Source organism: Protopterus annectens, chromosome 5.part0 (assembly GCF_019279795.1).
Source record: "Protopterus annectens isolate FY-2018-M chromosome 5.part0, PAN1.0, whole genome shotgun sequence".
NCBI lineage: Eukaryota > Metazoa > Chordata > Ceratodontiformes > Protopteridae > Protopterus > Protopterus annectens.
Window position 1 is genome coordinate 658,741,428 of NC_056735.1, and position 14,914 is coordinate 658,756,341.

The following is a 14,914-nucleotide window of genomic DNA, read 5'->3' on the forward strand; positions in this document are numbered from 1 at the left end:
GTGTGGGAATATTGGACAGAAGCAGATTATATGATTATATGTGTATGACTGTAGTGTGGTAGATGAAAATATTGATAAATCAAATGCAAAACAGCCAAGACTATATTTCAAACTATTACACTAACAAAAACTCACAGCATCAAACCTGTTAAAGGTTGCAAAAAGTAAATTCCTTGTACAATCGTTTTCACTAAACTCCCATCATAACACTAGCCTCTAATTTGCCTGATTAATAGTAATGTTATGTAAAGGTTTTTTTTAAGGTTAAGGTTCAGGGTTAGGGTTAGGGATGTTGCAGAGTTGGCATGCGTCGTCCCCTGTGCCACTTTATAAATGCACGCTAACCCTAATCCTAACTGTAACCCTACATCTGAATCTAAAAACAAAACTTTCCATAACACTGTCACAAAGCAAGACAGTCTGAGACCCACACACAGGTAGCAGTACATACACCACTAAAACTATCCCTTTACCTAACCCTAAAATCCTCATAATCACACATACACTAAATCTGTCTACTTCTCTGATTCTTACACTAACCCTAACCCACAAAGGTTTACACACGCACACACACACACACACACACACACACACACACACACACACACACACACACAGCCCTACCTGATATACATTACACTTACCTGTTATTTCAAAGCACTTATCTGTAGAAATGTCCATTTGAAAAGCCGGATGTTCAAACCAGCCAAACCTGTACTTTAGCTGGCTACGAGTGGAACATGCAACCAAACACATTGTGCGCGCACACACACGTATTTGTGTGCATGTGTACATGTATGTGTGTGTGTTTGTGTATATATATATATATATATATATATATATATCTATATATGGATCCATGAAACCACACTTCCCCAACGACCAAATCACAGAGACTACATCCCTGACACCACACATCCCTGACAACGGTAATTATAAGTATTATGGAACAGAATGTATTCACGTTTCCACAATACAACTAAAAAACAAAAAGTAATGTGTATAGCAGGGGGGCATACCAACTCCGAGATTGCACCACATTGCCGAAATGGGAATACATCCTGTTCCGCACTACTCACCATTGTCGGTGATCTCCGTCAGCGATGTGGTCTCGGTGATCTGTTCATCGGGGAAGTGTGGTTTCGTCGATCTGACAGGTTCCCATATATATATATATATATATATATATATATATATATATATATATATATATACATACACACACGTACATACAGTATTCATGCTCACAGCCACACACACATATACTTACATATGTATATAGTATCACCATCACAATGCAATGAACCTTTTTAGTAAGGGAAGAGATGAAAAAAACTGACAATAGGCATAGTAATAACATTGGTTGGAGCATACATATAAAGAGGTAAATGGGGAAAGAGAAGTGATGATATAGCTGAATGTATTTTTATGTTTTTAATAAATTTGGAAAGATCAGTGAGACAAAATATAGTATATAACTATGGATAAAAGCATTAAGAGTTTGAAGAGATCTTTGAATGAGGGGATGCCCTGTTAAGGAAATATATACAAGACACATTGCTGTGTGATTCAGTAGCACTGAAGTAATAAGAATATGCTATCAAGATAGTGGTTTTGAGTGGATTGTGTAAATGAAGAATGAAACGATAGAAGCAGATTATATTACATGATGTATAAATGTCTTTATGTTGCAATTCTTTTGTTTTATTAATTTAAAATAAAAGAAAAAAGGAAGCTCTTTCCATGATTGTTTATGGCATTACAATTTTCACTAATATAAAAAGTTTGGAGGAATGGAAAATAGGATCACTATATGTAATGTATATCTGAGTGTGTGGTGTGTGTGTGTGTGTGTGTTGTATGTGTGTGTACATGCACGAATGCGCCCATTGATAAGTCATTTTGCTCAGAGAATTTCAAGCCAGAGGTAGTTTAAAATATAGAGAACTTGGGGGAAAGTAAGTTGTGGTTTACCTGAAGGTCAGTAACTTACATGCAAGAAATCTGTTAAGCCTTTTTCTAGGCTAGTTAAGGCTTACTATATCAAAGATGAGGTGGCATCACTGGTGTTATTACAGGGGCATTCTCCAAAGGTATGTGTGTTGTGTGGTGAGCTTCATAGCAGTCCTTCACAAAGCCTTATAAACTGGATAATATTGCAGAGGAATAAATTATTTTGTTGCGGCAGAATCAGAAAACATTTTGACCTATGATCATTTACTGTAGCTTTTCATCCTTTGTGTCTGTTGCTTACTGCAGCAGGCTTGGTGCAGACCTTTTGCGGGAGACACCCCAAATTGAGTTAGATAGAAAAGGCTTTGAAATAGTCAACATAAACGTTAATCTTCAAGGCTGTGTTTTGGAAACAGATCACCCCATCCACTTGCCTTCTGCCACCTCTTTGCAGTCTTGTTACTGTGGTGGGAAATAGATATTTTCAGACATCCATCACTTTCCCCATATTGCTGGTCATTATTTATGATAAAACTGAGGATGGATTGAAAAGAACTAGGGGACATGTGGTGGCACCACTTGATTTATACTCCAGCAACAGACGCGTGGTGACCGTTGGGAGGGGGGAGACGATTAGGAATGCTGTAAGTACTCATGCAGTGGGGACAAGCCAGAATGTTGAGAGCCACCATCACAGTGAATGTCTTTCATATCTTTTTTGTGTCCTGTTTAAATGAGTTAAACTGCCACAACAGGGACACATTCTTTAGACTTCTGTCTTTCATGCATTCACTTGCAGTACTTCTTGTAAGCTTGCCCTGGAAGAAATGTGATATAGCAGTTTCTTTCTGTGATTTCTTTCAATATAATGATAGCATGATTTATAGAATTTTGTGTTTAGAGATACATTACAAATTACTGTAAGGCCAAGTTGTTTGTGTCATTTCTGACTGTAATTTGTTTCTTTTGGAAGGTTAAAGTGTGGAGCACAAGTAGTGGATTTTGTTTCGTTACTTTTACTGAACATACCAGCAGTGTCACAGCTGTCACATTCACTGCATCTGGACATGTTATTGTAAGCGCATCACTTGATGGGACAGTTCGGGCTTTTGATCTACACAGGTAAGGGGCTTGTATCTACTGCAAAGTTAAGGTTTGGGAAGAAAATGTACAGAATTTTTCCCCTTTATTTTATGTTTGGGAATAGTTCTTTCAAAGCTATCCAGTGGTTTACAGTTGCCTTGATGTGGTTTAGTGACTCTGACAACACTGGAAGGCCATATGTTAAGATTAAAAAAAAAAATGTAACCTGTAATGGAATCATTCTGACAAACTGTGATTTCTGTTTGTGTGCGGTTGTATTCCCCGAGTGCTATTTTACGTTGTGTTTTTATGAAGAGTTTTTTTTTACATTGTACAATAGTTGATGCTTCTGGGAAATTTGTTTGATTTTTTTCTTTTTCCTATATTGTCTTGTCTCTTAATTAACAGTGAGTTTTTTATGAACACAGAAGACATGTTTAGTAGCCTAGTTGTCATTTCAGGCACCCATGTAATTTCCTTTGAGGTCTTGCAAAGATGTTCGTAGTCCATTATTACAGAGATTTTTGTAATATCTGACACAAGCTGTATAATGGTTAATTCAGGCTTAAGGGTTGATATGGAGAATCTGTACTAATGTGCTTACATTAACTGTGTTAGTAGCTCATTAAGTGACTTACTTGCCTTTCATGCCAGGAAGATTCAATGCATGTAGGCTGTATCCCCACACCTCTTATGCAGGTTAATTTTCCTGTGCTTACACTGTGTTGCATCAAAAGGTGAGAGTAGTGCTATACTCCTGAGGTGCCATGTGAGACATTAAACTAAGGTCCCTTCTGCCTGAACTGAGATGTTAAACCAGGATCCTAGCTGGCTGAGTTGATGATCGCTCAGGGTGGATATAATATACATGATGGTAGTTATGAAAAAGGGGACACTTTCTTATAAAAATTCTTTCTTACATATAAAAACAGATGAGTTTCAGATGTAAAAAATACTTAAGAAAAAAACAATTCCTCTTTTGTTTTGCTACAGAAAATTATTTTTGTATACATTTAACCGCCCCCCCCGTACTTTTCATTCTTTATTTTGCCAACCATTCAAGTTCTAAGGTTGTATTTGAATTCCTCCTTTTTTAAGTAACTTTTTCATACTGCAGATGTCTATAGCTCTCATAAACTTTGCACTGAAATTCTGTCTGGACCATATCTCATATTATTTCCCCTAAATTCTCCTATATACTATTGTTTTGTAGCTGCAGTACATAATGCTAAAACATGAATTTTCTCTGATATGTATTCATACAGTTATACAAGTCTTAAAAATATGCAAACATGTTCTTAAGTTTCTTCAGTCCTGCAGCTTGAAATCAAAACATTTTTTTATATACATTTATGTTTCAAAACATCTTTGACCTATAGTTTTTTGAGAGACTGTTTCCATATAAAATCACCTGACTGTACTTCCAACACATACACCAAACCTTTGATTTACAGTCAGAGTGTCATGCAGTATTTCCAATCTTTCAATAGCATAATGTTAACTAATTCCTGTGTCATACCAGGCTAATTTTTTGTCCTGTAATCCTTGTCCTCTTTCCAGATAAGGATTTCTTAGATATAATTTTATATACCCTGAAGCACATACATACACTGTTCTTTTTGCCTTTATTATATTTCAGATTGTTTCATACTTTATTTTTAGTTATTTTATTTGTTAATTGGGTAAGTGAAGTGTCCAAGGACTCTCTTTTGTTTTACCACAACCTGGGCTATAGAGGGAAGGACATTAAACATAAAACATATACAGAGACATTTCATATAGTCATAATAGTCATAAATGTATATGGTTATATATACATAAAGTGAAAACATGTAATCAAATAAAAGTAGCAGCCTTGGACTAATACAGGACAGGCAAACTATATAATCATACAAACTGGTGAAAATACTACAGTAAATACAGTTATGCTATCTGATGAGCAACCTGATTGTATTTACCCAAAATACAAGGTACAGTGAATTGTCTATATTTCAGTTGTATACAGTTGCCATACTATATTGTAGAAGCAGTTCTTACATATCCTGAGTGAAGCACATCTCATGAATGTGATCGATTCATGTACTTGTACAATATCATGAGACAAAATCTGATGTAGGAGAGAAAGCTTTGACTTTGCTGGTACTAAAAATAAAACAGCTGTTAATAAATATCATTAGAACATGTACCCAGAAGTTATATTCATTCCTTAAATAGTAGAGTAGACTACTAGACTATTATATTTTTACAGCATAATTGCAAGTCAAATTTTAGTTGTTCAAGTCCAGTCATATATTCTTTTCATGTACCAGCCTTAATCTTATTCTTTTTTATACACCTTTATTAAATTATCACTTAAAATACATGTACACATGCATTAACAAAAAACAAAACAAGTATTGTTTTGTTCATGCATTATACATTGCATACATGTTTTCTTTTTTGTAACAACTGCCCTATACTCCCAACATTATATATGTATATAGTACAATTCCTGCCTTTTCTTGAACCTCACTCCTCCTTTGTGAACATTATTCTACATGTATTGTTCCCATTAACTTTCATTTTTTATGCAATTTGCTCTTTCCCTTTTCTAAACATCTCACTTCCAGTTCTTTTATCTTTTTAACCATATTCATTACTTGAATTACAGCTGGCTTATATATGATTTCCATTTTCTTGTAATTCCTTTTTTAACAGCTAACAGCATTGAACTTAATAAGGCTTTACTAAGCATAGTCAATCATTTTCCTTGGTTACAGCAATTTGCTCTTCCAGTATTTCTCTTAGTGTTCTGTGTAGTGTAGTTATCTGCCTACTTATTGCACTCTCAAAAATGTGTTATTGATTACCTCTTTTCCATCACACCTCCAATTTTTGCTACCTACTTGAGAAAAAAAATATTTTAAAGTCTGCTTGGTGTATAAAAATACTTATGGAAACCACCTGAAGTTTATTCTTGACCAGACTGCAGGTCAAGAAGCAGAATGGATATTGGCATTACTCTGCATCTCTGAAATGGCTATATTTGTTTGAATTAAATAAATATATGTCTTGCCTTTTCACTGTTGCATTATTCATTACAAATAGGGATCCCTTCCAAGGGCGGCCCGATGACCGGCCAGCATACCAAACCCGTTAGGTTGTTTAAGGTGTGTCTTGCATCACACACATGCTTCTCACATATTGTAGGGCATAAATGTGATGTCTGGACGTACCATCCTCAGAATTGCTATGCTGCCAGTCTGAATGCCATCTCTTGATCGTGGGTCTGAATGCCCATTACGTTTCTGGTTTACCAAGCCATTTCAGATAAGTACCCTGTTGGAGTTTTTTGAGCTTATTTTTTTTTTTTTTGTATTGCTGCTTGTGTGGGTTTATATCATACAAGAGGGGAAAATGCCAATGTGGGAGACAGATTCCCCAGAAAGACCATCGTGAGCAGTGCTTATTCTGTCTCAGCGCTTCCCACGACCATACGTCTTGTTCAGTTTGTCAGGCCTTTGTTCCTAAGACTCTTCATAGTTGGCTTTCTTGTTCGGCCTTGTATTTCTTAAGCGTTTAGCTAAAGGCACGCTGGAAGGAACTTCCACTCCAAAGGACAGCCATCTGTGAAGAAGAAGGCCAAAAAATCTGGGTCCGATTCTTCTGCTGTGCAGCCACCACTGAATGTCTCTCCCAAGACAGGTGAAAGCCTGAAAGATTGCCTGACTCTGCTGTTGGATTCTTCTGCTGTAACCATTTCTGAGGCCGGCATGAATCCAACCTTATGCATGTTGTTGGAGGCCTTGCAAATGTCCACTTCGAACGTTGAGGGGGAACCACTGCTGATTATTTCTGAAGGGCCTAGGGGTGTTCCTTTGATTTTGATCAGAGAGGAAGTTCCAACTATTATTATTGAATGCCATCTGGGGTCTGAGCCTTCTAAGTTTTATAAGGTGGACATTCCCTTGAAGAAAAAGCAATAGACTAAGCATAGTCCCCCAGCTCCTAAGGATCTGCAGAGTGAATGACAGAATTTCACGTGAGGGTTGTTTAATGCTCTGATGACTTTGAAACTTTCTCATGGAGTTTTTGTTCCAGCTCCCTCGTGGTCCTCCACTCCCATTAAGAAACCCAGGGAGCAGGATTACTCTGAGGAGGTGAATTTAGATGAGGAATCCCTTGCGTGTTCATCTCAGATTCCCTCTCCTTTAGACTGTGGGTCTGAGGAAGAGGAGTCTACTAGTCCTGACACTCCTTTCAAGGAAATTTCCTTTGGGGACACAATCTCCAGAATGATGGAGTTTTTTTTAAATGGGATTGTGCCTAGGTTTCTGAGATACAGAAGAGGTATTACTGGCTCCTGCAAGTGGACTCTCTCCTATACCTTCTGCAATTCCTCCTGTTTTGGCTGCATTGTTGGATCCCATTTCTACTACCTCTAAAGTTCCTGAATCCCAGCCCCATGCCCCCAAGAAACTGGATAGGTTGTATAGGGTGTCTGAAGACTGTAAATTTTTGTATAAGTGTCACCTTTCTATGGTGTTTCTGGCATCTGATAAGCCACCACAGTTGCTGTCTTCTACTAAGTTACTTCCTTCTGCTAAAGACAGCAGAACTATGGAAAGGCTAGGTAAGAAGGTTTATACCTCTGCTACCTTAGTTTTTAGGGCTATCAGTTGTCAGACCTATATGTCCAGATCCATTTTGACTCTTCTTTCCCAGGCCTGTCAGATAATTTATGATTTCCCAGACTCTGAAGGGAAGACTTCTGCTCTTTCCCTTTAGGGACTTCTTCCCAGGTGGCTCACCATTCCATTAACTGTAGTTAAGATGCAGCAGATGCTTCTTGTAGGGCTGCTACAGGTTCTTATAGTCTTTGCCAGTTGGCAGTCTTAGCGTTGGAGCTAGATATCTAGTATCAATTGACATTTCTGGCAGTTTACATTCCCTCAGTTCAAAATATTGTGGCAGGCGCCGTATCTCAGTCCCACAAATGGCTTCTTCACAGGGATGTGTTTCTGGACATTGTCCACGAGTGGGGTACTCCTCAAATGGATCTTTTTGCCTCCCCTCTGAACAGACTTCTTCTTCTATTTTGTACCAGAGTCCCAGGTCCTCTGGTTTGGAAGGTGGATGCCCTCTCTTTTTTTCTGGAAGAGGATGTTTCATTATGCCTTTCTTCCTCTTCCCCTCATTCTAAAAGATCTGTTTAAAATACAACAGGATGCTCCCAACATCTTGTTGGTGACTATCATTTGGCTGAGACACTATTGGTTCCCTCCTCTTCTGCTTTTAAGCAAGGGCAATCATCGCAAGTTACCTGACAGGATGGACCTATTCACACAGGACAAGGGATCTTTCATCAATCCCCACCTGTCCACTCTTCAGCTGACATTGTGGGTGATAGGATTTTGAGGATGTGCTTAGGGTCTTGCAGGAGGCCAGAAAACAACTACTAGGAAATCATACTTATCCAAATGGAAGTGGTTTTCCATTTGGCGTCTTTCTTGTAACCTGGATCCATTTTCTGTGAATGTTCCTTTGGTTCTCTCTTATCTGTGTGAATTGCTCAGTGCTGGGTTGGCTTATTCTTCTGATAAGGCTCAATTATCAGCTATGACAAAACACAAACCAGGAAATCCACAGGAAGACTGAACGAACCCAAGAAAAAACAATCCTTCTGCAGTAAAATGATGTGGAGACTTGTAGAGACTGGTAGAAGGAATACTTCATTCAAACCAAAACAGTTAAGCGCTTTTATCCTATTTTTTACAAGGACTTCATCAGAACTGACTTTAACACAGACAAAACATTCTTTAAATAACAGCGATAAAATAGTCATGTGCTGGAAAATCACCAGTGAATGGTAGCAAACTAAATTAGATCAATTTTAGACTTCCCTTAGTCTTTTTTGCCAACTAATGTCCTTAACAAAAAAAACTGCCTTATGGATCCTTTAAACTGTATTTTACTCATGCTGTAAAATTGTGAATGCTGTGAGAAAAACTTTGTTTCCATTATGTACCTTATGTTTTGTCTGTAATTAATACGTATTCTTACTGGATGTTTGTTAAATTCTAATTTGTCAGTGCTGGAGCTTTTCTCCCCAGGCCTCCACTGAAAAAGGACCTCTGTCCTGTGGGACCTTCCCAGTAAACAAATGTAAAATAAAAAAATCAATTAGCTACTTAAAAACTTTAGCTTAAGAACTGAGCTAATTGAAACAGCCTTATATAAGCCCAGGTAATGTTGCAGCATCTAATTTAAGTTGCCATTCTAACTCTCTTTTAAACAAATGTGCATCAGTAATAAAACCTCTGCCATTTTTTAAAACCTGATCAACAACTAAAAATTTAAAACAATGATCTGAGTTTATGTTAATATGCCTATATAAGACATTCATAGTTTTCTTGTTCCTTACATCAAGCAGATGCTCATAAACTCAAGTTTTAAAATCTCTTCCTGTCACCCCCACATAAAAAGCAGGACAGAATTTGCACAGTGCTAAATATATGAATCTGCTGTTTAGACATTTATAAAAAAACATTAATAAATACAATGTGATTGTTAACTTGAACCTGATTAACTTTTTTAATATGTGGGCAGGAAGAACAAAAACCACAACTGTACATACCTGCAACTTTTTCAATGGAAAAAGAATTACTTTTGCTAAAGTTAGTAGACTTTTCAAGAAGCTTCTTAAAGGAGCTGTCCCTCCTGAAACAAAGGATTATCACCCAGACGGGCTAGGACAGAACTGTCCGTTCTGAAAACACTCCAGTTTCTAAGCATACATTCTTTTATGGTCTTACTGTCAACTGTATATGTGATGACACAAGTTTTGCTAAATTTCCCCTTTACAATTCCAGTCGTTATATCATCATTTTGTGCTAGCTACAAAGAGGCAGAATGAGATAAAATAGGTTTGGAAAAGCCATTATGTCTTTTAACACATACCTCTCATTTGATCCCATCTGTAAAACCAAGGAGGCGACCACGTTGTAAAAACATGTCAGTTAAAATTTCAGTTTCTAATATAAAAGTAACATCAGCTGAAATCATCCTTGCAAGACAAGCCATTTGCACCAACAGCTTTCTTCTGTGCCAAGGGATGCCAACTTTGAAAATGCAAATACATAATGGAAAACTATTTTTCTGAACACATTGGATTTATGTTATTCACTGACTACATTTTTAATCAATTGCACATCTAAATAATTGATCTTGTCAAAATCAAATTGCCAAGTGAACTTTAAGAATTCACAAGTGCTGTTAATGTAATCTAGAAAGTCTGTTAACTTAGACTCAGTATCGTGCCATAAAAGAAAGATGTCATCCAGGTAATGGCAATAAAAACTCCAGCTGTTGCGGAGTTGACTGGCAAACAAAAGTTCTTTCTCCCAGTATGATATAACTAAATTTGCAAAGCTCGAGGCACAGGTAGTGCCCATCGCCACACCCATGCTTTGTTTCTAGTAAACATTATAAAATTATTTGTAAGAAGTAACTCCATCAGACTGGTGAGCATATTAATCTTGTCACTACTTAATATTCCTATATGGCGTAGTATATCATTAAACCATACTAAGCCTTCATCTTGTGGAATTGCAGAAATATGTTTGTAACATCGGTAGTTAAAAATATTCCATTATGAAAAAACTTTAATTTATTTATTTTAGCCAAAAGGTCCCAGGAATCCCTGGAAATTTGTGGAATACTGTCCAAACTTGCTTTCAACATGCTATCAGCAAACTTAGCAATTAAGTAAGTTTTTGATCTGCTGCTAACAACAATTGGCCTGAAGGGGGAAGTATTAATAGACTTGTGTATTTTCGGCAAGCCAAAAATAATAGCTACTGCTGGTGTATCATTCTGTATGTAATTAAATTATTTTTCATTCAAATGCCCCTGCTTAAACATATCATAAACTATGTATAAACAATCCCAAAAGCAAGTCCCAAAAAAACAGGGTGAGTGAGTTGATAAATTCCAGCTCAATCCCAAAGAATCAAAGAGAAGGCAACTGTAACAACCGATATGAACCAGACAACTCCACTCTGAATATTAAACGTTTAATCAGCTTAAGTGCTTTCATAACATAAGTTACTTCATCAGACGCATAGATACAAACATTTGAACATCCCATATAAATACACCAAGAGCATTCATAAAAACTAATCACGTTTCACAAATTTCCCTCCATTTTTTGAAAATAATAGATCAGTAAAGATTTAAAGAGATGACTGTTAAAACATCATGGTATCACATTATAAAAACTAAAAAAACATTAATAAAATGTTGTATTACATACCATAAAATGTTGTACCTAAGCATCATGCTAGATGCATCCTAACATATGTAAAAAAATGTTTATTTTATGTATATATATTTTTTGTAAAATATCACTCGTATAGTATATCCTATCAAAGCATAATAACTCAACATTTAATTCTCCTTCCCTTTAATACTGGTTTCAGAGGGACCACATCATTCAGTCCAGAGCCCCTATCTGCTCCCAGACATAAAATCCATTTCAACTCATAGGTTTCAGTTCTATTAGTTATATCCCCTATTCCTGGACTATTCTGTATAACTTGCAAGACTTGGAACTTAAACTGATGACTCTGATTTTCAGCCAGTACGTGTTTTGCTATAGCACTATACTCCTGCTTAGTCCTTGCACAATAGTCATGATCCCTAATCCTCTCCCTTAACCTACAATTAGTTTTGCCTACGTAGAACTTGAAACAACTACTACAATAGGCAATATACACCAGATTTTTAGTGTTACGATCAGCACTGCACCTCAGGTGCCATAAATACTGGTATCAGGGTGTCTAACATATCTAGACTCATCTATAAATGTGCAATAATTACATTTCCCACAGGCATGTGTCCCTAGATTTTCATCTACCTTGGGTGTGAACATCCTCGGGTAGCATCATTTATATCACATTTATTATCAACAACTGAAAATTTAAAACAATGATCAGGGTTTATGTTAATATGCCTATATAAGGCATTCGTAGTCATCTTGTTCCTTGCATCATGCAGATGCTTATAAACTCGAGCTTTATAACAGCTTCCTGTTACCCCCAAATAAAAAGCAGGACAGAATTCACACAGAGCTAAATATATGACTCTCCTGCTTAGACATTTATAAAAAACATTAATAAATACAATTTGATTGTTAACTTTAACCTGATTAACTTTTTTAATGTGTGCCCATATTCCTAAATACATGTTCCCATAAATACAGATATTGCTGAACCAATTTGTGTGTGAGTACATACTTTACTGCTATTGCCTTTGTTTTAGCTTCATTAATTTTATATCACGAAAAGAGCTGAAACTGTCTCAAAAATGTTCCACAACACTGTAATGTCTCTTTCTAGTTTTGTCAGGTGTGAAATCTCATCATCGGCAAATAGAACCAGCTTTTCTTGACTACCATACAAATTATATTCTTGAATTTCTGAGTCCCTTATTTTCTTTGCCATTGATTCTAAATACAATGCAAATAGCAAAGGGGAAAGAGGACACCCCTGCCTGGTTCCCCTGCTCAAGCAGAAATGATCAGAGATGACCCCTCCTCCTTTAATTTTTGCCTCCAATCGCTTGTATATCCTCCTAATCAACCTTATAATTATTTCAGGAAACGCCGATGCTTCCATTGCCCTGCTCATAAAGTCCCAGCTTACTCTGTCGAATGCTTTCTCTGCATCTAAAACCACCAACAGCAATGGTATCTTCTTACATTCTGTTTCCCTCTGGATCATCAGTGTTCTGTTAATGTTTTCAGATGTTTGCCTTCCCTCCACAAAACCACATTGATCTATAGCTATCAATTTTGGCATTACTTTTCTCATTCTTTTAGCCATTATAGACATGAACACTTTATAATCATGGTTTAGTGTTGAAATGGGTCTGTATGAAGCTAGGTCTGATGGAACTTTACCTTCTTTAGGTATTACAGCTACTGTTGCTTTCTTCCAGGATGTTGGTTGTTCTCCTCCTCTTAAAATACTGCTAAACAAAACCTACCAGATCTTTATCAGCTTTTCACTCTTAGCTTCCAAACGTCCACAGGAATGGCATCTATTCCTGGGGCCATTCCTGTCGATTGGTTATACATTGTGACATTAGGATGTGTTGCCAGCACAGCTAGCTGGAATTTTGTAAATAATTATATGTCATTTGTGAATATCAAACTGATTTATACAAGATGCTTGTGTTACAAATATATTAGAAGTGTATGTCATGTGTATATCAAACTGATTGGTACAGATGTTTGTGTTGAAAAGATATTTTAAAATGCTTGCATTTGAAATGTATTCACAGTGTGCCCTACTGGATATAACAGAAGTGTGCATGTACTAGTGTAACTGTTTAAATGTATATATTTTAACAGAGGAAACTGAAAGATAGCCATAATATGTAAGGTCACTCCAAACTCCTCTTACTGAATTCACATCTTCCATGCCAATTTTTTCATGCATTTCTTCAAAAATCTACCCTCCTTTGTTATACTTTCCCTTCTGGGCCCCCCAGACATATCTTCACTGTTGTAAATCAAATTCCAGTCCCCATCTATAAGTAATATTCATTGCTGAAAACTAATTATTTCTGCCCAGAATTTTCTTAAGTATGATTATAGCAGCTTTAGATGGAATATAAATACATAACAGTAGCCTCTTAGCACTACAAATCTGACATTATCTTTTTTATCCTCTTCTATCACTATTGGAGCTCCTTTTGCAGTTAATATAAATACTTCTCTTTTCCTTTGTCCCAGGTATTCTGCTGAATAACCATCCTGAAAACCTTTCTTTATCAAATTCACACGTTCAGTCCCAAGTGTGTCTCCTGTAATGTAACTGTTTGCACGTTACATTTTTAATATAATTCACTCCTCTTTATTTTTTATCTGTGAGACCGTTGACATTTAAAGACATTTCAGAAAGCATCATTGCATTAAAAAGTTATTCCCACCTTTTATGTATAACACCATTTTGTTAAATGTCTAGTTCCAGCTTTTGTGTTACATGCATACACTGTTTGACAGGTTGAACTTTTATACAGTTGTTTCATGTCATAGCCGTATGAGCCTATGCCACATCTTGCAAAGCATTTTGTCTTATTTCCCATAGTCAATGTGAATGCCACTTTGAGTCTCCCCTGAAAATGGGCTATGCCTATGTAAGACTGACCATATAGATTATAGTTCATCTTTGTTTTATCTTTCTAAAAAATTATGTTCTGCTGCAGCCCAAAGCTTTAATTTCACATCTAAGATCTAAGAACTGATTTTGTAAACGTTGCTGTTACAAGATTGTCCTCACAATTCAGATGGTCAGGTTTAACTTTTGGCTCTAGTATCTGTTTTGTTCCGAGTTGGAGCCAGAAATGAGTGACACAATGTGGTATGCTAGATCCAAACAAAACAGATTATGTATATGCTAACCATCATATACTACCATACAGTTTATGCATCAAAACATTAGATAACCATGAAAAACTGAAAAGTATTTTTTTTGGGGGGGGGGGGCACTCTTCCTTTCTCTATGAAGGGACAGTGCATCTGTTATGTTACTCATTTATATAATCAGCTCTGATGATGTTGAAACTCGAGGCAAGGGCATGATCTGTCTGCAGCAACATCATTCTTCTGGCTTTGTTTGGCCAAGTTGGCACTTCCATACTTTTCTGTGTCAAAAACTTGCTTGGCTGCCATCACCACAGTGGGGTAAAGTGGTAATGCCCAAAAGAACAAACCACATTCAGTTGTCCAGTATAACTGTAAAATGGGAAGGGTAGATTTAAAGTGACCAGAAGATGCTTAGAAACTGAGTGCATGTAAGAGTCCTAGAAGTGATACAAAGAAGTGATACAAAGA

At 36.7% G+C, this 14,914-nt stretch overlaps 1 protein-coding gene across 1 annotated transcript in view; it reads left to right on the top strand.

Moving 5' to 3' along the window:
* The window catches only part of LOC122802737 (periodic tryptophan protein 2 homolog), a 723,301-nt gene that overhangs the window by 375,746 nt on the left and 332,641 nt on the right, over nucleotides 1–14,914 (top strand). Inside the window, exon 11 of the mRNA XM_044072502.1 lies at nucleotides 2,927–3,075. Coding sequence (XP_043928437.1) covers nucleotides 2,927–3,075 — 149 coding nt within the window. The remainder of the gene's footprint in view (nucleotides 1–2,926; nucleotides 3,076–14,914) is intronic.